This window comes from Hippocampus zosterae, chromosome 11 (genome assembly GCF_025434085.1).
Source record: "Hippocampus zosterae strain Florida chromosome 11, ASM2543408v3, whole genome shotgun sequence".
Classification (NCBI taxonomy): Eukaryota; Metazoa; Chordata; class Actinopteri; order Syngnathiformes; family Syngnathidae; genus Hippocampus; species Hippocampus zosterae.
In genome coordinates, this window is record NC_067461.1 from 18,964,051 (window position 1) to 18,987,867 (window position 23,817).

At 42.4% G+C, this 23,817-nt stretch overlaps 2 protein-coding genes across 4 annotated transcripts; both read left to right on the plus strand.

The window, feature by feature from the left end:
* Positions 1–5,966: 5,966 nt before the first annotated feature.
* Positions 5,967–10,221, plus strand: pex13 (peroxisomal biogenesis factor 13). The gene is made up of 4 exons (XM_052081108.1): positions 5,967–6,128; positions 7,112–7,809; positions 8,229–8,351; positions 9,527–10,221. Exons 1-4 carry the CDS (start codon positions 6,055–6,057, stop codon positions 9,838–9,840), a joined length of 1,209 nt encoding a protein of 402 aa, XP_051937068.1. The 5' UTR covers positions 5,967–6,054; the 3' UTR covers positions 9,841–10,221.
* A 721-nt stretch (positions 10,222–10,942) lies between these two features.
* Positions 10,943–23,709, plus strand: sanbr (SANT and BTB domain regulator of CSR). 3 transcript variants are annotated; one of them, XM_052081060.1, is made up of 21 exons: positions 10,943–11,105; positions 11,478–11,629; positions 11,735–11,903; positions 12,164–12,260; positions 12,376–12,602; positions 12,741–12,799; positions 13,766–13,926; positions 14,217–14,303; positions 16,486–16,596; positions 16,715–16,838; positions 16,939–17,091; positions 17,239–17,381; positions 17,490–17,580; positions 17,658–17,690; positions 18,512–18,611; positions 21,676–21,758; positions 21,874–21,902; positions 22,448–22,521; positions 22,605–22,693; positions 23,007–23,089; positions 23,190–23,709. In XM_052081060.1, exons 2-21 carry the CDS (start codon positions 11,480–11,482, stop codon positions 23,233–23,235), a joined length of 2,109 nt encoding a protein of 702 aa, XP_051937020.1. In that variant the 5' UTR covers positions 10,943–11,105; positions 11,478–11,479; the 3' UTR covers positions 23,236–23,709. The 3 variants fall into 3 exon arrangements, with proteins under 3 accessions (XP_051937020.1, XP_051937022.1, XP_051937021.1); XM_052081062.1 differs by having other exon boundaries at positions 23,011–23,089; XM_052081061.1 differs by having other exon boundaries at positions 11,735–11,897.
* The last annotated feature ends 108 nt before the right edge of the window (positions 23,710–23,817 follow it).

Sequence of the window (23,817 nt, forward strand, 5' to 3'; positions counted from 1 at the left end):
GCTGTCTTCGGGCAGTAGGCGGGGGACACCCTGAATCAGTTGCCAGCCAATCGCAGGGCACACAGAAACGAACAACCATTCGCACTCACACTCACACCTAGGGACAATTTAGAGTGTTCAATCAGCCTGCCACGCATGTTTTTGGAATGTGGGAGGAAACCGGAGCACCCGGAGAAAACCCACGCCGGCCCGGGGAGAACATGCAAACTCCACACAGGGAGGCCGAAGCTGGAATCGAACCCGGTACCTCTGCACTGTGAAGCCGACGTGCTAACCACTGGACCACCGAGCCGCCCTATATATATATAGATATATTTGAATGTTTTATGCAACAATTGTATCCTCTGCTCAACAAGTCAGTGCGACAGTAAACGTAAATGACAGCCTGCTCTGATTTAATTAGTGGTGATCTAACTGATGGAAGTCCAGTTAGATGACAGTCCGCAAACAGTCATCTTCCTCTGTCACTATGCTCGCTTAGATAATACAATACAATACAATACAATACATTCTGATTTATATAGCGCTTTCACAACAGCGGCAGCTGTAACAAAGCGCTTTACAAAACAGTTAACATAAAGTAAAATAATAAACACAACACATAACATAAAACACAAACAGTCGTGCAGTCCTAACCACTTTTCCGTCACACGCTTTGTTGTTTGAAGCGGTTTGAGATGAAAGAGGAGAGAATCAAAGTGTCCTTTAACCAGTGGATCAGAGACGTCATGCTCAAAATGAGCACACGTCGGCTACAAGCTAAGTTTCAAAGTCAACAAGAAACTGTAGCATCCATTGACGAAAAAAGAGATTGGTTCACTTCTCCTGTCCCATGGAAATCCACTTCAATTCCAAGCGGCGACTCACGGTTCCAAATACGCATCGGTGCTCTTCGCCAACGCTCCTCTCTCCTCATCCTCAACTTCAGCGGCCATCCATCCAGCCGCACCGACGCCAACTGTCCAACAGCGCTGACATAGCCACTGAACAAATCGGGGTTGTGAAAAATGCTGCCCATTACTGGCGCAAAAAACACAAGCGCCCCAGGTCTGTCCAGCACCGACAGTCAATGGTAACAGACAATCTCAGTGCCGCAACATTTAGAAACCTTCTGCAGCACATTTTAATGATAGCAATTAAATCTTAAGAGTTAGACTCTCGCTTGAAAAAGTTACTCACAGTGCTGGGAAAATCCCACCCACACTTGGAGATTATTTAAGAGTACGGTGCAGTATTTCAGAATCGTCAGCCACGCCTCTCCCACCCCCAACAGCTACTTTTTTTTTTTTAATGTTCACAGTGGGACCCTGTCTGGGACTCTGTCACTCTGGTTCCAAATGAAGTAATTTTGCATTAAATTCTTCAACTCGTTGGTTAATTTTTGCCATTTGCTATTTTTAGTGTTTGATCATTTATATTTTGAGTTTTTGTATTGTCATATTGGCATACTTTCCAAATAAGACATCTGTTTGGGGATATACTTGGGGTTTTCACTTTACCTGAGTAAAAAGTTCTCATTAAACTAGCCTGTCTAATAAAAAGACGAGTAGCTCTAAATTGAAACGGAATCACCTATTCTTATACATACAGTGGCAAAATTGTTGGGACACTTCTGTTCAAGAAAAACGCACAAAAGGTCACTGAAACAAGTCAAAATGACAACAACGATGACAAATAACGATTTGGTGAACATTGAACTTGAGTGTTTGAAGGTGGATGTTTTCATTTTTAGTCTTGTCGTAAGACTCGTGAACTGTGAACAGCCATCTGACATATTTCGGTCCAAGTGCACTCAGTTTGCTTGACTAACAATTTAGCCCCTCTGTGTATGTCACCATTCTTTATTTCTGGGGAAAGGTAAGTCAGTGATCAGCTAAGAATGAGAGAACATTTTCATATCGCGAATCATACCGGAGTGGGCATGCACGTGCATGTAGACATAGTGACGATGTGTGCAGAATACTGACGCTTGCAGCAGCGTGCCTCATTCAAGTTTTCAAACGAGAAACAAGTTGAGAATCAAAGACAGTTTCACTGACATTCTCAACTGCATTTTAGGAAGTGCCACGTTTTATCCTGACTTGAATGTTGCTGGGTGTGCCAATCGGACAGTCGATTGAGAAAAGACAGTTACGGTGGATTATGTTTGTCTGCCCCATGTGCTTTGGCGATCACTTTACTCTATGTTATGCATGGGATTTTGTGCTTAAAGGTCACATGTGATTTTTAAACTGAACAGGGCCAGGTCATTTGCAGATGTGCCCCAGAAAAAAAAAGAGCATGCAAAATTGTTACTGCTGTTGTGACCGTTAGGGATCCTCGCAGAGTGTCACTCTCATGATTTTTTGGGTTCAGATTTTACTTTCTTCCTGACACAACACCCATTTACTCTTGTCAGGGCTTTTGACCAGCTGCGCCTGGATAATTCAATATTATAATTACCGTAATTAAATGAATACAGGCGGCCCAGTCATCCAGTGGTTAGCGCGTCTACCTCACAGTGCAGAGGTACCGGGTTCACTTCTAGCTCTGGCCTCCCTGTGTGGAACTTGCATGTTCTCCTCAGACCTGCGTGGGTTTTCTCCGGGTACTCCAGTTTCCTCCCACATTCCAAAAACATGCATGGCAGGTTAATTGAACACTCTAAATTGTCCCTAAGTGTGGGCGTGAGTGTGGATGGTTATTCGTCTCTGTGTGGCCTGCGATTGGCTGGCAACCGGTTCAGGGTGTACCCCGTCTACTGCCCGAAGACGACTGGGAGGGCCTCCAGCACCCCCCACGAGCCTCTCAGTGCGGAGGTGCAGGGTTCGATTCCGGCTCTGGTCTTCCTGTGTGAAGTTTGCATGTTCTCCCCGTGCCCACATGGGTTTTCTCCAGGTACTCCAGCTTCCTCCCACATTCCAAAAAATATGCACGGACGGTTAATGGAACACTCTAAATTGTCCTGAAGTGTGAGTGCGAGTGCAGATGGTTGTTCGTCTACGTGTGCCTTGCAATTTGCTACCAACCAGTTCAGGGTGTCCCCTGCATACTGCTCGAAGACAGATGGGATAGGCTCTAGCATGGCCCGTGTCCCTTGTGAGGATAAGCAAAAATGGATGGATGGATGGATGGATGGATGGATGGATGGATGGATGGATGGATGGATGGATGGATGGATGGATGGACGGATGGATGGATTATTAATTAAGCAATTTCAGGCAGAAACCGGCTAAAGTAATGCAATAACTCCAACAGGAGACTTGATCATGTATAGTTACTCTGTGGGTCTGATAAAAGAATTGAGCCAGCCGTATGTGGTCCACGAGCCCTTGTCTGGTAAAATGCAAGTAGTCTCTGATCTCCGTAAATCACGACAGCGCAAAAGGTCATGGGTTCTTTTCATTAACCTCAAATACCAAGCCCACCATCAACTCCAGCGCCTTCCCACACACTTTGACATCAGAAGCCAATACGTTTTATTCCCAGGAAAAACGACAGCATCATCTCACAAATGGCAGCCAAACTTTCACACGCCTACAGTAATAAGACCACGCAGGCATTTTATGCAGTCCGCCCCACAGCAAAGCTGCTGTGACGGCTCTGCACACACGCCCGCATCGCAGCATTGACCTCACTTGGCTTGTTTGATGAAACCACAATACACACCTCTGCACTCGACGCTTGTCTTTCGGAGAAGCTCTCCTCATAGTGACAGCAGCCGCCTCTTCACACACCTCAATCGGGTGTCAGTGTCACTGTCGCTTTACTTTACTCTTCACCGCATCATGGGGGAATTTCACGATAATGTCACTATATAGCTATAACTAGTTGCAACTATAGCGTTAGGTACAGAAATACAGGCATTGATTTTTAATCATTTTGACTTTAACACAGTAGAACAATTATGCATATAAATATTGCATATCAACAGTATCACATCGTGTGCGTATTGGGTGTCTAATTAATCATCGTTATACGGTATTATATAGCAGCACTGTTCATTACGTACTTCCTGCGTCACTTACCACTCACGATCAATTCAATGCTCTGAAGATGAAATGATCTGGATGAATGAGAATATTCACAAGGACTTCACACTTGCACTAACTGTACAAATTTGCTTGTCGCATAATTGAACTATATTTATGACATACCACATACCACATCTTAATTCCCTCCCCCATTCTTATTGAGATTAGATTTCAATCTCTTTTAAATTGTTTTGTTGTGTTTTCATGCTAGTCTTGCTGGTGTCACCAGCAAAATAAATCAGTAGCATGATAACTAAACAAAACAGACGAGTACAAAAAAGTCACGCGAGTGAAAAAAAACTGGGGACTCTTCGCTCTGCCCGACAAAATGTATACAGTAATCCCTCGTTTATCGCGGTTAATGGGGACCAAAACCACCCGCGATTAACGAAAATGCGGGAGTGACGACAAATTAACATATACAGTACTGTTTAATCTGATCATGTCAAAATAAATATGCTTATATTTCAAAATATTTCCACTTCAACGATAAATATTTGTTATTTACTGTTTTGTTCTCAAATGAAGTAATGTGACTGACCAGTGCCAATGTTGTGGCGGCACTCTGGCGCCCTCTAAAAGACCAGTAACCGAACTGGGCACTGTATGCAACATGACATATTTTTAGTACTGTACTGTTTACAATTTTAGGATTTGTAAAAACGAACCCTTACAATAATGAGGCATTCTATATAATGGCAGCAATTGCTAAGCAAATTTGGCTAAGAAATCAAAATTTCAACCATAGATGTATGTCTTTTATTGCAAATTCAACGCGATATTGTACAAAGGATGAATCTTCAAAACTGTCATTATTCAAATACTTTAGAATCTACATGTATATTACCAATCACCTGCCGCTGTTGTGAAAGCGCAATATAAATCAGCATGTATTCTGTATCTATCTATGTATGTATGTATCTGGAATGACCTCCCACTGAACATTCGGCAGGCCTCCTCGCTGCCCATCTTTAAAGCCCTCCTCAAAACTCACTTGTATTCTTTGGCGTTCGACTCAGCATGACTTAGATTTGTTCTTGATTTTACTGCTTGGTGCTTTCTACCGCATTTATTACCGATTTGTCTTACTGTTTATTGTGTATGTTAAATCGCTCCATGTACAGCACTTTGTATGCAGCGATGGCTGTTTGAAAGTGCTCTATGAATACTGTTGACTTGACTTGACTTGACATGTATTGTATTGCATTGTATATCCCGATTGTGTAAGTTGATTGGATGCTCGTCTTTATTAAAATAGGGCGCAATAACATAGCAAAAAAGTGTCGTTGAGTCTTGATGGCCCATTGTCTTATCTAATTTCCCCCAAAACATCTATCTATCTATCTGTCTATCTATCTATCTATCTATCTATCTATCTATCTATCTATCTATCTATCTATCTATCTATCTATCTATCTATCTATCTATCTATCTATCTATCTATCTATCTATCTATCTATCTATCTATCTATCTATCTATCTATCTATCTATCTATCTATCTATCTATCTATCTATCTATCTATCTATCTACGTGTCTTTCTGTCCATCTGTCTGTCTAGTCACCTTTGAATGTTTCACTTCACCATAGCTCCCTCTTTTGGAAGAAATGTTGCAATGCATGTTATGTTACATTTGGCAGCACAGCATGAGGAAATAGTCTGTAACACCCGGTGAAAAGAACGTCACTTTTATCTGCATCGCTTTAATGTCTTAAATTGAAAATAAATGATGATGAAAATGCATAGCGCAGAGCCCCTGTCACCCTTGAGCCTCTATAATCCTCACAATAAATGCGGAAATGGGACAACAATTAAATCGGACTACTCTCTGCTACAAATGTTTACAAATACTAGAATAAAACAAATGCTCTTAACAAATACTAGAATAAAACAAATGCTCTTAACATCCCCTTTGAATGGTCCAACATGCAAGATTTCGAAATTTACGAAGAGACATTGGAAGGCATCACGAGAGGCGTTCAGTGGCGTTCGGTCTGAAACGCTTCGGATTATTTTGACACTTCGGGGCCGTTTTTGTGCGATGGATTCGCAACCGCCGCCAAAGCCGTGGGAACGGCGGATTCCCGGGACCATAGGTGCACCTGTAAACTACAGGTAAGCGAATGGGGCTGTTTTCTTTCGTAGTATCTGTTCGAAGTAACATTTGTCGATGTAATCGTAGTGCCCAGTTCGTGTGAATGCTAACTAGCCATGCTAAAATCCCAATTCGATGGACTGTACCTAATAAATTAGGCTTCTGTGAAAGTCTGGTTGTGATCAAGAAGAATGATATAACTTTCCTCTGTGCTCTAACGTCTTCTCACCACCTGGAGAAGTTGCAAGGAAACGTTGTTGGGTTGTTTTGCTCACTTAGCTTGGCCTAACACCATGGCCTTTCAATATGTTATGAGATGAAGATACCTCATTACACAACACTGTACGCCTCTATTTTTTTACCTTGTCAATATTTGTCCACAGTATTCAAACATGCGGTGTTTATGCGTCCCGAGTTTAATGTGTTAGCAGTTGAACAATTTTTGACTATTCGTGCTTATTCTAATACCAAAGCATTACGATACGAATAACTTATGCAGAGGTGGCAAAAGTAGTCACACTCTGGATTTATGTACAAGTACAAACTAATAAAAGTAGAAGTTGTCAAACTCTTAATAAAGTAATAGTTAAAGAAAAGTACACACTAAAACGTAATTAAGGGCAAGAGGGAAAAATGCTATCAATTATATACAGCACCCCATTTGATAACTTGGCTCAATACAATACAATACAATACAATACATCCTGATTTATAGAGTGCAACGAAAAACACTGTACATTAATTTAAATGATGCTTATACTGAGAAGTTGGGGGCAACAATAAATGAATACACCGTTATTCTTGACTTCTTCATATGGTTTCAGTCTTAACGGCCCTCCAAGGGAAACTGTAACTAAAATCTGGCCTGCGACAAAAATGAGTTTGACACCCCTGCTCTAAACTGTCCCAAGGTGTGAATGTGAGTCAGAATGGTTGTCTGTCTATGTGTGCCCTGTGTTTGTCTGGCAACCAGTTCACATTTCAATTTATTATTACCAAACAGATCTACGGACTTTGGACCTCCTGCAGGCTCCAGTATTGGCCCTCCCATCCTGACCAGAGTTGCACCACCGCTGCCCCCACGTCCTGTGCAACAATCTTACCGTCCAGCTTACAGCTCCTTCACCTCCTCTTACAGTCCCTACGGGAGCTCCATATACGGGGGCTACAGCCCCTACAGCCCCTATAGTGGTGGTTACGGCATCGGAGGTTACAGTCGCTTTTCTAACGTGGAGGATGCCGCCCCCAGTCGCTTCGTGCAACAGGCTGAGGAAAGCAGCCGCGGCGCTTTCCAGTCCATCGAAAGCATCGTCCAAGCCTTCTCTTCAGTTAGCATGATGCTAGACGCCACATTTTCAGCCGTCTATAACAGCTTTCGTGCTGTGCTGGACGTGGCAAACCACCTGACACGGTTACGTGCGCATCTCACCAGGGTTTTGTCAGCATTTGCCTTGGTGCGCACTTTGAGATACCTCTACCGACGTTTACAGAGACTGCTTGGTCGGGGGTCCGCTGCTGAGGTTGAGGATTTATGGGCAGACAGTGCAAGCGATGCTCTGGCAGTACCCAGAGGCTCTGGAGCCGGAATGGACGATCAGACCGTTAAGTCATGGCCAATCATTCTATTTTTTGCCGTGGTCCTGGGTGGACCCTACCTCATTTGGAAACTGCTGAGCTCAACCACTGGCTCTGAAGATAAGGGTGAGATTTGTCTTCCACAAAAGACTTTATACTTGAAGAAAAGGTTGTTTATTACATTGGACTCACAAAGTTTTTTTGTTTTTTTTAAGAATTATCACACGTTGATGTGAAAAAGTATTTGCCCAGTTCCTTATGTTTGTCTTTCCATATTTATCACACACACAGATTTCAGTTCATCAAACCAATTTTATTTTCACACAGAGACAACCCAAGGAAATACTAAATGCAAATTTAATTTATTTAGACGAGGAAAAAAACATGTATTCAATATCCATGACATCCAACTTTATGTCCATGTACTAGTACGCTCTTTGTCCACAGTATACAAAGCAATAGTAGACCAACCAAGCAGCACGAACAATGTTTTTCCCCACAACCACTCTCTTGATTTTAATGGGTGTGATCGTGTTGTCTCGCAGCGACTAACTGGGCCAGTGGAGAGGACGACCATGTTGTGGCGAGAGCAGAGTACGACTTTTCAGCTTCATCCGAGGAGGAGCTTTCTTTCCGGGCTGGGGGCATGCTCAATCTTGCACCGAAAGGTGAGGATAGGGAAACCGGCGTGAGTGTCTCGTCTGAATTAGTTCGCTTTCTTTGGCATTTTTAGTTTGGGAAGATCATATTTTAATGGAGTACTTGTAACAAATGCTCTATTTAAGGGGGAAAAAAGCCATTTGATTTATTTAGTATTCTTTCAGATTGAGAAATACCGTAGTGTAAACATTTTTAGTGTAGGTTAGGTGTATAAAAAATATTCCTTTATTCATTTTCATGCTATTGCAACTTGAAATAAATGTCACGAATAAAATAGGTGTGGGGGGGGGGGGGGAATCATCAAAACTTTTTTAGAATAAGTATTTGTCAAGGAATTTATTCCAGAATGCTAGTCCACCACTGATTTGTTAGATCAAAATCCAGCATTAAATTATCATTACAAAAGCTTCATGGGTTTACTGTTTGAAAGCACAAATAATCATATAAACAGGCAGGCTTACCGTAATTTCCCGTCAAATACACAATTTTTGTTGTTGAAGAAAATTAAATACCCAAATTTGCCATCGATATTGTACGTAGGTCATTGAAAATTATGAAAATGTTTCACATTTAATAGATGTTCGCCAGTACATAGAGCAGGGGTGCCCATTACGTCAATCGCGATCGACCGGGACCTCACGCGCTGGTCCCAAGTTGTTCGCGAGGGGTGTAGAGGGAAAAAACCCCAAAACATTTGTGTGTCTGTGTGCGGGTTATTAATACGATGTATTTTTTGTGTTAAAACACACTGCACCCTAATCAACCTATCAGTCTCGCTTTCACAAAAAGTATTGAAAAAATAAAATAAAATAAAGCAGGTCACCTTTAAATTACGGTGGCGGGTCACCTGCGTCACCATGGGGTTGTTAGTGCTCAGCAGTCTGCAATTGCAACATGCGATCAGAGCTGTTGTGATATAGCTTTTATTTTTATGATGATTATTAATATCAGTCAAAGTTTGTTTCGTGTACCATTCACCGATGGCACTTGCAAAGAATGGCAATCTGGAGGGTTGAGGGAAGCATTTTAAAACGGTACACGTAATATATTATGCCACCACCTTTTATTTTTCATTTGATTTTTTTTAATTTGTTTATTTCGTCTCAGTTCGTTGAGCTATGGCTCCCATTGCATTTTTACAAGCTGAAAGTATTTTCCTCACTCTTTCTCTCGTCCTGTTTAGAGCAACAGCCCCGTGTGCGCGGCTGGCTGCTGGCCAGCCTGGACGGTCAGACAACAGGTCTCATCCCCGCCAATTACGTCAAGGTCCTCGGCAAGAGGAGAGGCCACAAGCAGGCAGAGATGGAGAGGCTCGCTCAGGTGCGGCAAGAGAACTCGCGGGACTCCCGGGATGCCCTCTCTGCAAATGGGAATCCTTCGTCCATGGAGTTGTTGGAGTCAGTGTACAAAGAAACGCCAACTTCCACCAGTGTAGGACTTCCAAATTGCAGTAGTTCCAACACAGTCGTTAACATCCCGGAGAAAATTGACCTGTGAATCTACTGCTAGTTTGAATGTACGCACGTATGCAAGTCTGTTTTTTTGTTGTTGTTGGGTTGTTGTTTTTTTAAATGACTCACTTTCACTGTTCAACTGTAAATGTTGACTGATTAACAGTAAAAGTAGGATGTGGAACTACAGTATCTCATAAAGGGTCAATTCACACATGTTTCTTGGTTTCGAACCTGCGTTGGAACTTCGAGAGTTGTAATAAAATAATTTATATACCGGTAATTTTATTTGTGTAGTCCTGATGTTGATCATGTTTAATTCGAAATGCGTGTGTTTATGAGAAGCAACTGATTTTGACCACTCCCGGAAACAGCATAAACAAATGATAAAATTATTTTGTCAAATAAATCATTTAAAAAAGCTGAATCGTGTATGTTGTTTCATTCATTGTTCACATCACTAAGACCTAATGGCTCAAATCAGGGGTGTCCAACTGTCCATACCTCAGGGGCTGCCGTCCTGCCTAATTCAAATACAGTACTGTACTGTATCAGGATCGTCCTCTTGCTGGTTCAGAGCTGGCTATTAGCTGATCAGTTGAATCAGGTGTGTTGCAGCAGGAAGAGATGGAAAAGAGGCAGGACAGCGGCCCTTGAGAACCGGAGCTGAATATGCCAGGCTTCAATGAAGACAAATGTAACTTCCTGGACTTGTTTCTAATAAAGCCGTCGTCTCTTAGCAACGGGACGCCCAGCTTCCAGTTTTGGTTTACAACTAGACCAAATAAATCAACTAAACCAGGGTTAACATTCGCATGATGAAGCTTTGCTTTTAAGATTAGTCTAACACTGCAGTGTTTTGTCGGCGCAAATTTGGTAAACATGATTTACCGGTAAGTTCTTCTGTTTCGCTGCTTGCGTTACCCTTATGGAGCGTTTAGTCGACAAGTAACTTGACAAAACCAAAGTAACGTTGCTACTTTGGGTATAGTATAGCCAAGATCGTCAATAACATTAAATATCCTAAATCTGCTTTAACTGTAAGGATATGTACATGGACATTTATTGTTTGAAAAGCCAAGTATAACCATTACAATGATCTCTGCGGCTCACCTGCCGCTACTGGTTTCCGAAATTACGAGGAGTCATTGAAGGCACCACGTATCCCTCAAAGTTAGCTCGGGTTAGCAATGCGGTTCGCCACCAATAGGACGTCTCAGCATCAGCATCACCGATTCTCAATGACAGAAAGAACGTCGACACAGGTTCCTGTATAAACCTGCAAGAAAATTACTCTTTGACAGCAGATAAGTATGTAACTGATGTTTTATGCGTGTATTGTTTTCTATCAGTTTGTTCATTTAGCGAACAAGATCGTTAATTTCTTTGGGGGGTGGGGGCATCGTACAGGAGAGACACTTGGCCTGTGTTAGCATCATCCGCCAACATCAGTGTAATGGTATAAACAACGCAAGCATGTCCAGATATCATTAAATGCTGTTACTGTCGCAGAAAAAAGCCCCATCTAAAATGTGATGACAACTGAGTCATTTGCTGTTCGACATCTGAACGTTTAATCTGCATTAGGAGGGATTTAAATATCTAATCCAATAAATAATCTGTAAAAAAAACACTAACTATACTCAAAATTGCAATTGTATAGTGACCTTGTGTTCTTGCCAGAGATGAGTCACTGCTCCTTGGACAACAACAACTTTCCCTACGACAACAATGTGCTCGTTCTGGACATGGTGCTGGGCTCCCTTTGGGGACTGGCCCAGCCAATAGACTGGGATAGTGTGGCAAAGCTTGTTCCAAGTTTCACTCCCAAAGAGGTACATACTGTACATACAGCATATGAACGGTCTAGCAGGATGTGATTGATTACCTGTCACGAGGCGCCTGGGTTGTAATATGGAGTTTCTTACTGGATTTTACAGTGCGCACTTCGCTTTGAGGAGCTGAAAAGTTCTGGAGGTCTTCCTCATGTGGATGACCAGTGCAATGCCGTCACAAAAGAAATGCCCACAGATGGCGTGTTAACCGTACTGGAGATTGCTCAAGCAGTGGGTACAGAAAGTAATCACAGCGCTGCCTGTAAAGGTACAGGTAATTCACTTCTTAAAATGCCTTCTACTTCTCGACTTCTTTACCTTTTTTTGTCTGAGTTGATTGACAACATCAGTTTACAGTAAATGTCATGCATCAGAAACACATTTCAAGAATGATTCAATAAATTGGCTATTAAGGGTGACTGAGGTGATTCAATAAAAGCTACAGTATATATACTGTATATAACGATAGATGATGAAATGGGATTTAATTGGTTCCAGAGTCAAACATCATCTTTGGATTTTGTGTCCGTGCAGGCCGCAAATTAACACTCTCTGAGAGTGTTTGCACTTTAGAGAAGAAAGATAAAGGAGCCTTGACTGAGGGGGTTGACAAACCTCAAAAGCTGAGAGAGTAAGTTCGCATCTTTATTGTTTCCGCAGTGCCGCCCAAACCACAGCGCACATTCGTACTTTTCTTAATGTGACATACATCGTCAAATCAGTGATGCAAAATTGTCCCCGCACAGTCCCAACATGATCATCCACGTGTGTGACGAGACCAAGAACCTGAAGCAGGATTTCACATGTCCCAGAGATCTTCTTGTTAAAGAGATGCGCTACTTTGCTGAATATTTGTCAGTGGACACGCAGAGATGGGAAGAAGTGGACATCTCTGTACACTGCGACGTTCAAATCTTTGACTGGCTTATGAACTATGTCAGGCGGAACTCATCCAAAGACAAACCTCGGCTCGGTAAAATCTTGGAGGAAACTCTTACAGTTTGCACATTCCATTTGGGGGCAGCTGAGCTGTCACTTCTGAACTGGCTTGACTTATTGTTGTGTTCGGTGGCGTGTTGTTGGTTGGTCGCATGGGGTTTGTCACTTACAGAGCCCAGCAATGTGATCTCAATCCTGATCTCCTCCGAGTTCTTGAAGATGGACACATTGGTAAGTGGAGTGATGTGCAATGTTGGGTTATTGGTGTTGATTTTAAGGCATCTTGCTCTTCTGGTGGAAATACTCAATTAGAGAAGTCTCCCTCTGAATATTCGGAAGTTCACAATAGATGCCAGAATGGGATTGAACAAAGGAGTAGAAAGTAGTTAGCATAGCATAGGTCTACGTGGATTTTCTCCTCTTCCCCTCACTGATGTCATGTTGATGTTCTTTACACCGCAAACCTGTTGAGGCTGAATCAGCTGTCCCCCTGCCACTTCAGCCAAGTAATGCATCCCATTTGGCCTCAATTACTTTCATGCACAGTAATCCAAAAGTCCTACACAGTCAGCCTCATTCTGAATGAGCAGTGAATGCACCATTTATATATATATACTGTGTGTATGTGTGTTTGTGTGTGTGTGTGTGTGTATATATGTGTGTATATATATATATATATATATATATATTTTTTATTTACTTATTTGTTTGATATCTGGAAATTACTCAAGAAAGAGCCGCAATATAGATATTACTGATGAAATGTATCCCTTTGTACCATTCTAAAGGATCCTGGTCACTTCTAATATAGTGCATTTAACTTGTAACCTGATAATAGTCGTCCAGCGTCTTACCACGTTTCAAAAATTTGCTTGTTTGGTTCGTTGGACACATTCTTAGGTGTGAATGGTTGTTTGTTTTCAGCATATAGTGTGGAGACTGTATTTGGCTGGTGATAGGTTCAGCTGGGAAGGCTCCAGCTCACCCGCAACCCGAATGAGGATAAGCTGGACGGATAAATCCAAACAAAACTTTTGACATACTTTTGCCAAGTTCTTGTCTCATTTCCAGCCAGCAGATACCATTTGAATGTCATTGAAATCACTGAAACTGATACATTATCTTTTGCGATTGTATGGCATAGTGCAATGAAAGGAACAATTTCCCAAGAACCATTATTTCTCTATCTCTGCACAGGTGGAGGAGTGTGTCCAGTACTGTCACAAACACATGAGCGCCATCGTGGCGACGCCCTGCAACATGAACTGCATCAACAGCAACTTGGTGTCACGCATCGCCGAGCTGTTTAACCACAATGAGGCAGACGACATCAGGGACAAAAAAGATAAGTTTAAGAGGTAAGAGGTCCTACCAATGGATTCACGGCACCTTTCCAACATCTCAAAGCGTCTAATCAAACACATGTGATGTCATCCTCATACATTACGTTAAGGAAACATGTCACAGGTATTGATCGTACATGTGTACCGGTACTTTAATTCATGCAGTCAGGTCAAGTGATGGATGGACAACCTAACTTGATCGCCTCTCAGTCACTGCGCTGAGGCAAAACTGAAAAATGTGGCAGACATAACACTGAAATTAAAAACACATTTTTTTCCTCTTTTTCTGCCCTCATTTTACAAAGCAAATTGTTCCAAAAGAAGATTGAGCTTCTCTTCGACCCGAACTACAAGAACCGAGATTCTCCAAGAAATGCCACAACCCTTTACAGGTCAAGAAAGACAGACAGAACATTTTTTTGTACTCAATAAATGACATTTTTATGTGTGTGTGGGGGGGGGGGGGTTGCGTCATGACTACTTAATGTGGGTTCACAAATTTATTAGACCGTCTATCATAAAACGAATGGCCAACGTCATGAAGTGCTCTCGTGCATTTTCAGCATGCGTGAATGAGTCATTTCAAACTGAATTCATTGTTTATACCCAAGTTTGGGAATGCTTCGCTGGGCTTCTCTGAGAATTTTTTTTCTTCTTATCAGCCATGTTTTATTTGAAACTAAATTTGAAAATTTGTGGGTAAAAATAATACTGGTCAAAAAGATGTGATATATATATATATTTTTTTTTTGGTCAGAGTTGCAAGTAAACGTTCCGAGATCAAGGTTTTTCTGATTTCCAATTTAGTCTTCCTTCTTTCTCGAGCGCTTTATGTTTTTATAACAATAATAATAATTATAATAATAATAATAATAATAATAATAGTAGTAGTACAGGGCAGCCCGGTAGTCCAGTGGTTAGCACGTCGGCTTCACAGTGCAGAGGTACCGGGTTCGATTCCAGCTCCGGCCTCCCTGTGTGGAGTTTGCATGTTCTCCCCTGGCCTGTGTGGGTTTTCTCCGGGTGCTCCGGTTTCCTTCCACTTTCCAAAAACATGCGTGGCAGGCCGATTGAACACTCTAAATCAGGGGTGTCCAAACTTTTTTTGATTTTTGATTTGAAACATAAAATGTATCACCATGACTTTTCAATAGTCACAAAACCTTTGACTCGAACAACAGGGAAATGAACAAGCAATACACATATCTACAACTGCAAGGATCATTTGAAATATGACATATCAGTCAATATAAACACGGAGTGATGTCTTGTTAACTCGTGAGTGATGCCCTCTAGTGTCTAAATAAGGGGTGTCCAAACTTTTTGCCAAGGGGGCCAGATTTTATGTGGTAAAATGTCGGGGGGCCGACCTTGGCTGACATTCTTTACATTGAACAACAATATTGTTCAACAAATTTTAATAAGCCAGTCTGTTTCACATTTCCATTTTTATTTTAATTTCAACAATTTTAAGAATTTCTTTTGGTTCATTTGAAACAGGTTTATCACATGCAACTGCTTATTCACTTGACTTTTTCTTAAACAGAAGTCTCCTGAGTGCAAATTGATTGATTTGAAACATAAAATGTATCACCATGACTTTTCAATAGTCACAAAACCTTTGACTCGAACAACAGGGAAATGAACAAGCAATACACATATCTACAACTGCAAGGATCATTTGAAATATGACATATCAGTCAATATAAACACGGAGTGATGTCTTGTTAACTCGTGAGTGATGCCCTCTAGTGTCTAAATGCTATTACTCATTTAGTGAATGCTATTACTCATTTAGCCACTAGAGGGAAGCAGTACTCTATGAAACATCACTCACCAGTCTACGAGACCTCAGTCAATGCAACACGTGTTCCATTGCGCCCAAACTGCGGGCCAGACGGCACTGATTTTATGACAGGGGCCGAGGGCCGGATGAAATTCGACCGCGGGCCGTATTTGGCCCCCGGGCCGGACTTTGGACATGTCTGCTCTAAATTGTCCCTAGCTGTGAGTGTGAGTGCGAATGGTTGTTCGTTTCTGTGTGCCCTGCGATTGGCTGGCAACCGATTCAGGGTGTCCCCCGCCGACTGCCCAAAGACAGTTGGGATAGGCTCCAGCACCTCCTGCGACCCTTGTGAGAATAAAGCGGATCGGAAAATGAATGAATGAATAATAGTACACTATGTAATTTGCTATACTGTGCACCCCTACTGAGGTACCTATCATGAAATAAAATGCACATACATACCGATTTTACACACACACACACGCACACGCACACACACGCACACGCACACGCGCACGCACACACACTAATACAAACAGGAACAAACTTAAGTTTAAAAAAAACTAAATAATGAATGTATGAGTGAGTGCTGGTCAATGGGGTGTAAGAAAACAAGGGAAATGTCGTTTAGGGTTCACATGAATTCACATCCTATGAGTATGTACGAAAAGACAAAATGTGACATTTGGCCCTTTTTCTCTAATTGTCGACAGGGATGCGAAAGTACTTCCCTGACCTTCCATACTGTCACTGTGCATCCTTGAATGTTGACTGTGTCTCCCATTCAGGTGCGGTCTGTGCTTGAAGATGCTGACTGAAGGCACGCAACGGAAAATTTCTTGTGTGCCAGGCAATATTAACATTGACTCTCATGGAGAGATTGTGTATACACACTCAAGGTATGACAGAACATCTTTTGGACTCAGCATGACTCCACACCTCGCTGTAATGCGCTGCACTTGGCCAATTGTGAATTTTGGACGCATGATCACATGATCCTCGTGTGCGTTTGTGCAGGCAGAAGAACTGGGATGCCAATGAATACATTAGCGGATTGTATGAGGAGCTCAAATCATGGGTCCTGGTCTACTGGAGAATCTGGGGGACTATCAACTGTCTTAGCTGCTCCCGTTGCCATCAGGTTTGCAAATACAAGGAGAAACAACATCAAATTGGAATGATTTTTGTTGTTGTTGTTGTTTTTTTTTTGTCCTAGTATTTGTGTTGTGCGTTGTGTGTAGGAGTTTGTATGTGCAGAGCTGACTCACTGCTGCTACCACCCAGAAAGTGTGACGTACCCCAACGCAGGGGTGGATAAAAGCTGGAATGGGACGGGAATCTATCCCTGTTGCAAACAGACGGTACTGCGCTTTGACCCCACTGGTATGCCCAAGGTACACTATACGGACACGCACACTCATGATCACACAAACAGGAAAATATGATTCCGCCTCTGTGCTCGGATGCCCTCGTGTCATTTCCAAGTACTTCTTTGGCTGGTGACAAAGCACGAACGTGTGTTGAGCAAAGTGTACTTTCAGGGTTGCAGAATGCGAGACCACATCGTGAATGTTCCGAATGAGGAGGACTGCGATGAGGCCACCTCGGCACAGACCAGAGTCCTCAATGATCTCTTGCTGCACAGAGACTCCGTGTGTGTGGTTGACTTAACACCCGCCGATGTGTGAGTGTGTTCACCATATGTCGGTCCAACATTGGAATCACTGAGACTGTCTCCATCATTAAAACTATTGACTGTGCAAAATGTGTTTCGTGACGGTGTGTGCGTCAGAGGCGAAGAGTGCCCAAGCAATGTGGAGAAGGAGTGCAATGTCCTCTTGGAGCCAAACCTGCTCAGAATCCACAGAGGAGACTCGAGCACTGTGAGTCTTTCTCTCTTTCTTCTTTACTTTTTTTTCCTCGCCCATTTCGGACTTTTTTTCCTTTCTCTTTTAACCAGCTTTCGCTTTTGAAAAACTGGACTCTGCAACTGGTAGGACTGCTCCCTTTCTATGTCTGTAAAAATTCCGCGAACACATCACTAAACTGTTGGTTGCGTTATTTTGTTTGTCTTGAAAGTAGTTATGAAGATATTGATCAAACAATTTAGAAGTGCATCATAAAGAGGGTTGTGTCTAATATTTTGACTCTTGTGTAGAGTCACATGCATATTTCTACACGACTGCAAACTATAATTATTTTTATGAGGGACTGGTTTGATATCCTTAAAACTCATTCAGTACCAGCCAAGTACCATCCCCTTTTTTTGTTTTTACCCTAACTCTTGGAAAAATTGGAGAAAAAAAAGGTATCTGGGGTTGAACGTGTGGAGTGTGAAAAGACATATAAATATGTCTTTGGGAGTGAATGAGTTTTAAAGAGGAAGTCAAATCGCTCACCTATATTTTGCTTTGGCCAAGTGGCTTTCATAAATTGAGCCAGAAATGATAAGATAAGATAAGATATGATAAGGAAGCCTTTATTTGCCCCCACGATGGAGAAATTTGCAATGAAGATTAATCATGATTTTGTGTGTGTTTAGACTCGTGGGGGTAGTTGCATTGAACATATTGTAAATGAAATGTTTTACTTGACTTGTCCTTTGAATCATGATCACGCTTTCCCTTCCAGAAAACGAGGAAAATAAGTTAACAGTAACAAAAAGATCAGTCGAGAAGTCACCCCTGCGTGCCTGTTTCTGGAACTCTGGCCTAGAGCATGCCAAAATGTCTGTCTGCGAATCATGAAAATATGCAGTAAAAACAAACCAACAAACAAAAAAAAAACTTACAATTTTTGAACTTGTCCTTCCAGAGGCAGCAGTCTCTCCTCTCAGAGGATGAGGAGTGCACCACGGGGTCCGAGGTCACGGAAGATGAGGTGGGAGATGAAGATGAGCTGTCCAAGAAGCAAGGTGATGTTTTTGCCTTGTGATAAAGTGCGATATGTGTGTGTAAGCCCATCACTGATATCAAGACACCAATTAAGAACCGCTTCAACCGACCGCCATCGTGTCCCCCGCCTACTGCCTGAAGACATCTGGGATAGGCTCCAGAACGCCCCGCGACATTAAGCGGATCAGAAAATGGATGGATGGATGGATAGCCTCAGAAAACATATGCGTGCCATCTTTAGGGGGATGAAAACACTTGAAAACTACAACGACTTGCGCAAACTGCCTTTCAAAGCACATTTTTATCCCCCCCCTCAAAAAAATGTTCAGGTCAGTGGTAGTCAATGGCGTTCTAAAATGTTCAACACATAGTTTAATGATCCAACACTTATACAATCGAGGGAGCTTGTAATCGCCTCAATGATGTCCATTAAATTCACATTAACTATGCTGTTGTCGGACGACCTCAATTTTAAGGACATGTTTCCATGGCAACACGCTTGTTTCAGGCAACATTTTGTTAGGGCACGCTGACACGACAGTGATGATGGCGCCGAGCAACTGTCGTGTGAAGAAGCCGCAGCCTGAAGTCTCAACATGACTACTGGGAATTTGTTGTTCTGCGGTGCAAGACTTCGGTGACTTTCTACTTTGTGTGCAGGCCTTTTGCTCACCGTTTAACGTCCATTTCATGTCGGTAGTGAAGGAGTGTTGTTGGCGAAACACAGTTTTCATCCCATCGCCCAACACTCGATCAGCTTCCCAAATTTAACTCTTTCATTCCACAAGATGTACGTATTTTTAAAATTAGGCCCCACCTGCCAAAAACGTACTTGTATGTCTAAGTCTTTTTTTTTTTTGCTTCATCGAGAGCTAGCATGGTCTGATGCAATCTGTGAATGAGAATAAGCCATTTGCATTGTAAATCATGTTTAAAAAAGCGACCAGTAGGTGGCAGTGCTCAAAAAGCTCTTTTTCTCAGTTTTTTTGCCCAGGAATCGCCATTTTTATGAAATATAGCCATTTTGTAATGCCGATTGCTGAAGAATGGAAAAGGAACAATTTTTTTCCTGTTGAAAGAAGAGAGTACAAACTTTATTTTGGCAGGCTCCGTGTTTATATAGCATTAGAACCACATATTCGGTGTGCCTTGCAAGATCAGTCAAAATCCAGTAAAACGCTGGGATTGAGGGGGTTGCTCCAGTGAAAATGGCTGGGATTGAATAAGTTAAAATGAAATGGCCTCGTTTGAATTATTCATCGGAACAATCCATATCCAAAGCAAGTTAACCGCGGCGACAGTGGAACCTCAAAAGTGGAAAATAACATTTTTCAGGATGCTTGCAGACCTCTGATTTTGTGAACCCTTTCATGCACCCTGTAACCTGATAACATGATCCACTGTCATAACCACTGTCCCTGAAAGGGTTAAACTGCCACGCAAGCCTAAAAAGAAATCAACTGTCGCGAATATTAAAATGTGAAGTAAAATTGTAATATTTCGCGGTGCACTTAGAATGTTTCTGACTTGGAGGTCCAACAACTCCTGGTTTGTCTGCTCGGAACCAAAACAGTGAACCTGTCAGTGACACATAGAGTCAATGACGTGAAGTGCACACAGACTAAGAAACTATTTTTAACAGCTTGCCTCACTGTTTGATTCCTATCGTTTCTATTTCAAGCGGCAAAGCCTTTTAAAGCGCTTTCTTCTTTTTTATTTTTTTATTGCTCTTCAACTTCATTTTGACATGCAGCCCTTTGTTCATTTGCACAATATTAATAATGCAGTTGATGTCCTCAGCATGTACTCCGAATATCAAGCTGCATTACACATGAAATGCCTGGTTTCCCGGTTTTATCTAGGATATTTAAATTGGCATCAATGCTCCCTTTCTGAACAGTGTGCTTTGAAAAGTCGTTTGCCCTTGTGCAAAGTAATTGAATGTCTTTATGCTTAAAAGCATGACATGTATGTGTGTATTCAAAGGCTTTTCTTCTTTTTGAAATAAATGCACTTTGTTTCTACTATAGTGTCAGAAAAGAGCGGCGATTATTTACATTATACTGTATTATATTAGGGCGGCCCGGTAGTCCAGTGGTTAGCACGTCGACTTCACAGTGCAGAGATTCAATTCCTGCTCCGGCCTCCCTGTGTGGAGTTTGCATGTTCTCCCCGGGCCTGCGTGGTTTTTCTCCGGGTCTTCCGGTTTCCTCCCACATTCCAAAAACATGCATGGCAGGCTGATTGGACGCTCTAAATTGTCCCTAGGTATGAATGTGAGCGTGGATGGTTGTTCGTCTCTGTGTGCCCTGCGATTGGCTGGCAACTGATTCAGGGTGTCCCCCGCCTACTGCCCGAAGACAGCTGGAATAGGCTCCAGCACCCCTGCCACCCCGGTGAGGATTAAGCGGTTCGGAAAATGGATGGATGGATGTTATAGTGTTGATGTTTGTAAATACAGTATTTTGCCATCAAAAGCACATTTTCATTGTTGTTTTTGTTGGTATTTTATCCAAAAAAAAGTACTGCTCAGATGATTGAGGGGTCATCCGAGGATTATTAGTATCAAAATCAAAAGCTTACTTTCTGCATTTTTCGTTCCAAAATAGGTGTTTTTGCTGAAACCAACCCATATTCTACTGATCAATCCTAAAAACTGGAATCAGGTAGAAACAAAGTTTGTTTTGGGATGGGAGAAGAGAGTGTAACCTTTCATTTGGTAGTTGCTGTGTTTACGAAGACAAAACAAAATAGTCTTGAAGCTTTTTGAAAGATCAGCCAAAATGCTCTAGATTGGCTGGTACTTCATCGGCTCGCTTTTTTTCTTTTTTCATAAATGGCTGTGAGTGACCCCCCCCCCCCCCCTCCGCAGCCCCCCGCGACACTGTTAAGAATAAATGGTGTTGAAAATGGGTGCATGGCTGTCAATGAGAGAGTAAACTATGTACAGATTGAGGACAATCGGTTAAGTACCGGTAAACGAATGAATGAATGGACATCAACACGTCCAATTTCTTTCTTTGACCAGCAGATGGTGTCAGATGTCTTTGAAAGTATCTGCTCATGTTCTTGTGTGTCTTGCAGCTACCAAGAAGTCCAAGAACAACAGAGTTCTTAAAAAACAAACGTCCTCGCCAAACCTCCACCGAAAAGTCAAACCGGACAAAGTGAGTCACAGTTTGGATACACATTATGAACGGTACTACAATGCTGAATATTAAAAACAGTGCAGTACCTGACATATTTGACTTTTCAAACTTGTGTTTGATTTTCTTGCTACAGACACAGCCCAGAGACAACAGCCCTTTCGTGTGAGTTCATCTTTGGAAACATTAACATTATTGTAATATTGACACGGTTAAATACAGTGTCCAGGCCCAGGCAACATCAATCACTTGTGTCAAAAGATGTCAGTCACACCCATCAAGACTGTTTGAGTCCAAAAATATCTCATGAAACGCATAATATTCATTGATTCATCTGCTCGCACATTCCAAACGCATGTGTGCTCGACTGAGTGAAGACTTGAAAGTGTCCATAGAGGTGAACGCAAGTCTGAATGGCTGTTTGTCGACTATGTATCCTGTTATTGGCTGGCGACCACTGCAGGTTGTGACCTCTCACCATAAAAGTGAGACGGGATTGGCTCCAGTGCACCCGTTTGACAAGAATGTGGAGAAGCAGTCAAGAAAATGAATGGAAGGAATTCTGCAATTAGATCACTGCTCTTTGTGAAGAATAAATAGGGGGAACACAGCACCATCTGGCATTCCTTTCACTCTTGAAAAGCGGCTTTAACTCTACAAGATACTTTTGCGAAATAACTAAGTGACCACTTGTTATTTTTGTGCTGTAGTGTGAGTGTCCAGAAAAGTAAGTGGGACAGTTGTCGTTCCATGCGGTACAACCAGGATGCTCAGAGAGAAGAAGGTGAACATATTTTGTGGAGATGTTTCTCAGCGCTTGTAGTCAAGCACATTTACATGATAACACCTCAGTTGTTTCCTTAAAAGATCAGCGCCGCATGGCCGAGATCATTGACTACCTCACCAAGATGCGCTTTGGAGACCTGGAGCAAAACAGATCCAAGGACACAAAAGAGGTGTGTGACCTGTATTTGGAAATCCATGCCAAGTATGTTTACTTGGATTTATTTGGTGCGTGTGTCGGGATGAAGCTATCAAATATTTTGGCATTCAGATGTCCTTCTGAAAATTCTGTTGAATAATCAGGCATTCGGATAAATTACACTCAACAATTGTGGCTGCAGTAAGCTTGACTTCTTCCTGACAGCGTACGCGCAAATGAATGGTCGCTCAAGGCACAAAAAAATGTCTCAAGCATTTTGAACCGAGGTAACCAAATCGCTCGAGGACTTGTTTCAGCCTGATGTGAGTATGTGTGAACTGTTGCAGCCAGCAGGGGGAATCTACTCCAGACTGGAGGCGCAATTCAAGAGTGCCAATCAAAGCAGACACACCTTTGACAAGACACCAAGGTGGGCTACATCGTAAACCCCCGCATAGCTGCAAATCAGCAGCGAAAAAATAAATAATTGACCAAGTATCTATTTATTTCTCTGTGTCTCCCCTTGCTAGACCGAAAATACGCTACGCTCAGATCCGGACAACCATAGAGAAGTAATCCCTGAGACTGTACAGTAACCTAATAATGTGCACCAGGCATATTTGCTTGCTCCGTGGCCATTCATCGACGCTGCCCCTTTTCCCTCCCACCTGCATTTCACGTCGAGCGGCCATTGAGCAGCCTCTTCTGCTAAACTCAGGTGACCGTCCATGTAGGGCCTACACGTGCTGATCTCCGCCTACACTGTAGGGGATCAGCACGCTCTGCAATTTATTTATGCAGCTGTGTTCAGTCTTTGAAAAAACAAGGAGCTCCCTAGGCTCAGTTCGGAGGAAGCGCCACCCCAACTGGTTGCACTTCTCAAGTGTTTCTGGACGATATTTATTTTTGGACCACAGATAAGTGGTTGCAGGGGAGGGGCTATAAAAAAAAATATGAGAGCATATCATAGCGTGCACTAAGAAAACAGTTTCCGTTTTGACCTGTGCTCCACAACGGCGCGAGAACTGAGGATGAAGCAGGAGGGCGTATGTGTGTGATTGGTGGGCTCTGTGACCCCTCCATCCCCCATCTTCATCATCACTTGCAGCCTTTCAAGTTAACACAATCCGCATGGAATGAAAGGGAAGTGTATGATAG

Excerpts from the sequence above, each read along its gene's own strand:
- pex13 (XM_052081108.1), top strand. The coding sequence starts at position 6,055 with ATGGATTCGCAACCGCCGCCAAAGCCGTGGGAACGGCGGATTCCCGGG. Across the intron at positions 7,810-8,228 it reads CACTGGCTCTGAAGATAAGG|CGACTAACTGGGCCAGTGGA; the intron begins GTGAGATTTGTC and ends GTTGTCTCGCAG. Across the intron at positions 8,352-9,526 it reads GCTCAATCTTGCACCGAAAG|AGCAACAGCCCCGTGTGCGC; the intron begins GTGAGGATAGGG and ends CGTCCTGTTTAG.
- sanbr (XM_052081060.1), top strand. The coding sequence starts at position 11,480 with ATGAGTCACTGCTCCTTGGACAACAACAACTTTCCCTACGACAACAAT. Across the intron at positions 11,904-12,163 it reads CGCTGCCTGTAAAGGTACAG|GCCGCAAATTAACACTCTCT; the intron begins GTAATTCACTTC and ends GTGTCCGTGCAG. Across the intron at positions 14,304-16,485 it reads AATGCCACAACCCTTTACAG|GTGCGGTCTGTGCTTGAAGA; the intron begins GTCAAGAAAGAC and ends TCTCCCATTCAG.